At 49.3% G+C, this 2,933-nt stretch overlaps 1 protein-coding gene across 1 annotated transcript in view; it reads left to right on the forward strand.

The window, feature by feature from the left end:
- The window catches only part of ap3b1a (adaptor related protein complex 3 subunit beta 1a), a 60,648-nt gene that overhangs the window by 42,981 nt on the left and 14,734 nt on the right, over window positions 1-2,933 (forward strand). The window contains exon 23 of the mRNA XM_084455249.1: window positions 657-882. Coding sequence (XP_084311375.1) covers window positions 657-882 — 226 coding nt within the window. The remainder of the gene's footprint in view (window positions 1-656; window positions 883-2,933) is intronic.

A 2,933-nucleotide genomic window follows, 5' to 3' on the forward strand; every position in this document is an offset into this window, starting at 1 on the left:
GACCTGCCGGCGGCCGCCGTAGTTCTCAAAGATTCTTCAATCGGCCGAAAAACTAGATTTGCCGTTTGGTCTCTCTCGTCTATGCAGAGGATGCATTAGCGCGCTCTGAGGGCGGTTTGTGTGTCTCAGATTGTGGAGGTATGAATGCCTCTTTCTAACCTTTTGTCCCTGTTCTTTTTGACATGGCTCTCAGTGCTTTTCTCCTTAACCGTGCTGCTGTTCTCGCGTGGTTCTGTTCTCTACCGGTTTCGTACATGGCTCTGTCTGTCCGGTGGTTTTATGCAGATCCCTGATTGGACATTTTATATACTGTGTTCTTAAAATTTTGTATTTCGATAGCGATCCTTCTCTGGTATCCAGGCGAACACGCCGCAAACTTTTGCTAAAGTATGTCAGTTGTGCTTTAACCGACGTATTTGTGTGTGTTTGTGTGTCTCTCTGTCTCTCTCTACTCTCCTCTCTCTCTGTCTCTCTCTCTCTGTTTCTCTTCTCTCTCTGTCGCTTCTCTCTCTCTCTCTGTCTCTGTCTCTCTCTCTCTCTCTTCTCTGTCTCTCTCTCTTCTCTCTCTCTCTTTTCTCTCTTCTCTCTCTTCTCTCTCTCTCTTCTCTCTCTCTTCTCTCTCTTCTCTCTTCTCTCTTCTCTCTCTCTCTCTGTAGATGAGCTCCCCTGCGTTTGTTCCAGTGCGGAGCCACGAGCTTCTCCACCGCATGTCGGGGAAGGGCCTGTCGGCCCAGTACCATTTCCCCCGGCAGGCCTGCCTGTTCCAGGCCAGCATGGTGGCCATCCAGCTGAGCCTGACCAACGGCTCTGACCACCCCCTGGAGCAGATCCACATAGACAAGAGCCCCTCCGGACTCAACATCCACTGCTTCAACACCATCGGTGAGTTAACTCAACATGCACTGCTTCAACACCATCGGTGAGTTAACTCAACATGCACTGCTTCAACACCATCGGTTAGTAACTCAACATCCAGTGATTCAACACTATCGGTTAGTAACTCAACATCCAGCGATTCAATACTGTCGGTTAGTAACTCAAAATCCAGCGATTCAACACCATCGGTTAGTAACTCAACATCCACTGCTTCAACACCATTGGTGAGTAACTTAACATCCACTGATTCAACACTATCGGTTAGTAACTCAACATCCAGCGATTCAACACCATCGGTTAGTAACTCAACATCCACTGCTTCAACACCATTGGTGAGTAACTTAACATCCACTGCTTCAACACTATCGGTTAGTAACTCAACATCCAGCGATTCAACACCATCGGTTAGTAACTCAACATCCACTGCTTCAACACCATCGGTTAGTAACTTAACATCCACTAACCCAACACTCGGTTAGTAACTCAACATCCAGTGATTCAACACTATCGGTTAGTAACTCAACATCCAGCGATTCAACACCATCGGTTAGTAACTTAACATCCACTGACCCAACACCATCGGTTAGTAACTCAACATCCACTGATTCAACACCATCGGTTAGTAACTCAACATCCACTGATTCAACACTATCGGTTAGTAACTCAACATCCAGCGATTCAATACTGTCGGTTAGTAACTTAACATCCACTGACCCAACACCATCGGTTAGTAACTCAACATACAGCTATTCAACACTACCGGTTAGTAACTCAATATCCAGCGGCTCAACACAATCGATTAGTAACTCAACATCCAGCGATTCAACACTATTGGTTAGTAACTCAACATCCACTGCTTCAACACCATCGGTTAGTAACTCAACATCCACTGCTTCAACACCATCGGTTAGTAACTCAACATCCACTGCTTCAACACCATCGGTTAGTAACTCAACATCCACTGCTTCAACACCATCGGTTAGTAACTCAACATCCAGTGATTCAACACTATCGGTTAGTAACTCAACATCCACTGCTTCAACACCATTGGTTAGTAACTCAACATCCACCGGCGTTAGTGAGGCTGCCTGTCAGCATTCCCCCATCCTGGCTCTGACCCAGGTATTGGCTGATCATGATCATGATCATGAGGGACCTCTTACGCCTGAACACCACAAGTCCCTTAACCAACCAGATGGACGGTATTCATCCAGGCCAATCCCTAGCTGCCCTCATACTGATCCAGTCAGCAGTATGTCCATCAGAGAGATCCTACCGCATTGGCTTCCCTCATCTCTCCGCTCAGTGCTTCCTCCACCCTCCTCTCCCTCCGAGACCTCAGACACACTCTGGGAGGGGGGGGGGGGGGAGGGGGGACGGACCCATGAAAAGGCCGGTGGGCGCTCAAGCACGCTAAAAGCGTCAATTGCAGGGGATTGATTGGGCATTGAAGGAACTCAAGCAGCCAAACAGTGGGTAATTGGGATCGATTGAGCTCAGCTAATGTGCGAGGGTCGCTAGGACTGGAGGCTGAGAAGAGAGAGAGAGAGAGAGAGAGAGAGAGAGAGAGAGAGAGAGGGGGGAGGGGGAGGTAGATGATAGGCACAGTCCTGTCTCTAGCCAAAAAAAAACTCTTATGGCACTGGACTTCACATCCAAGTCATTTATCTAATTAATGAGCTAAGCGCTCTATCTAATAGCTTATGGTGCCGCTGAGGAGATCAGATTTTAGTCCCCTGCGTTCAGTAGGCCTGCCTGTACTCTGCTCACACGGCCTCCATCTTTGCTAGAGCATAAGCCACGCCCCTCTCCGGGTGCGGAGGGAGAGGTGTACGCCAGCGACGAGGCAGGGAAGCGGAGGAGAGAGGACCGAGCGACGGACGGAGCTGAGAGAGAGAGAGAGAGAGAGGGGGAGAGAGAGAGAGAGAGGGAGGAGGGAGAGAGAGAGAGAGAGAGAACGGCAGCTTTGAGGCCGGACCGCAGAGTGGAGAAGAGAGGAGTGGGTCTAGTCTAGGTAGCCCATGATGGGTCTCTAGTCTAGGTAGGTCTGGTCTAGG

Source organism: Borostomias antarcticus, assembly GCF_949987555.1.
Source record: "Borostomias antarcticus genome assembly, chromosome: 2".
Taxonomy (NCBI): Eukaryota; Metazoa; Chordata; class Actinopteri; order Stomiiformes; family Stomiidae; genus Borostomias; species Borostomias antarcticus.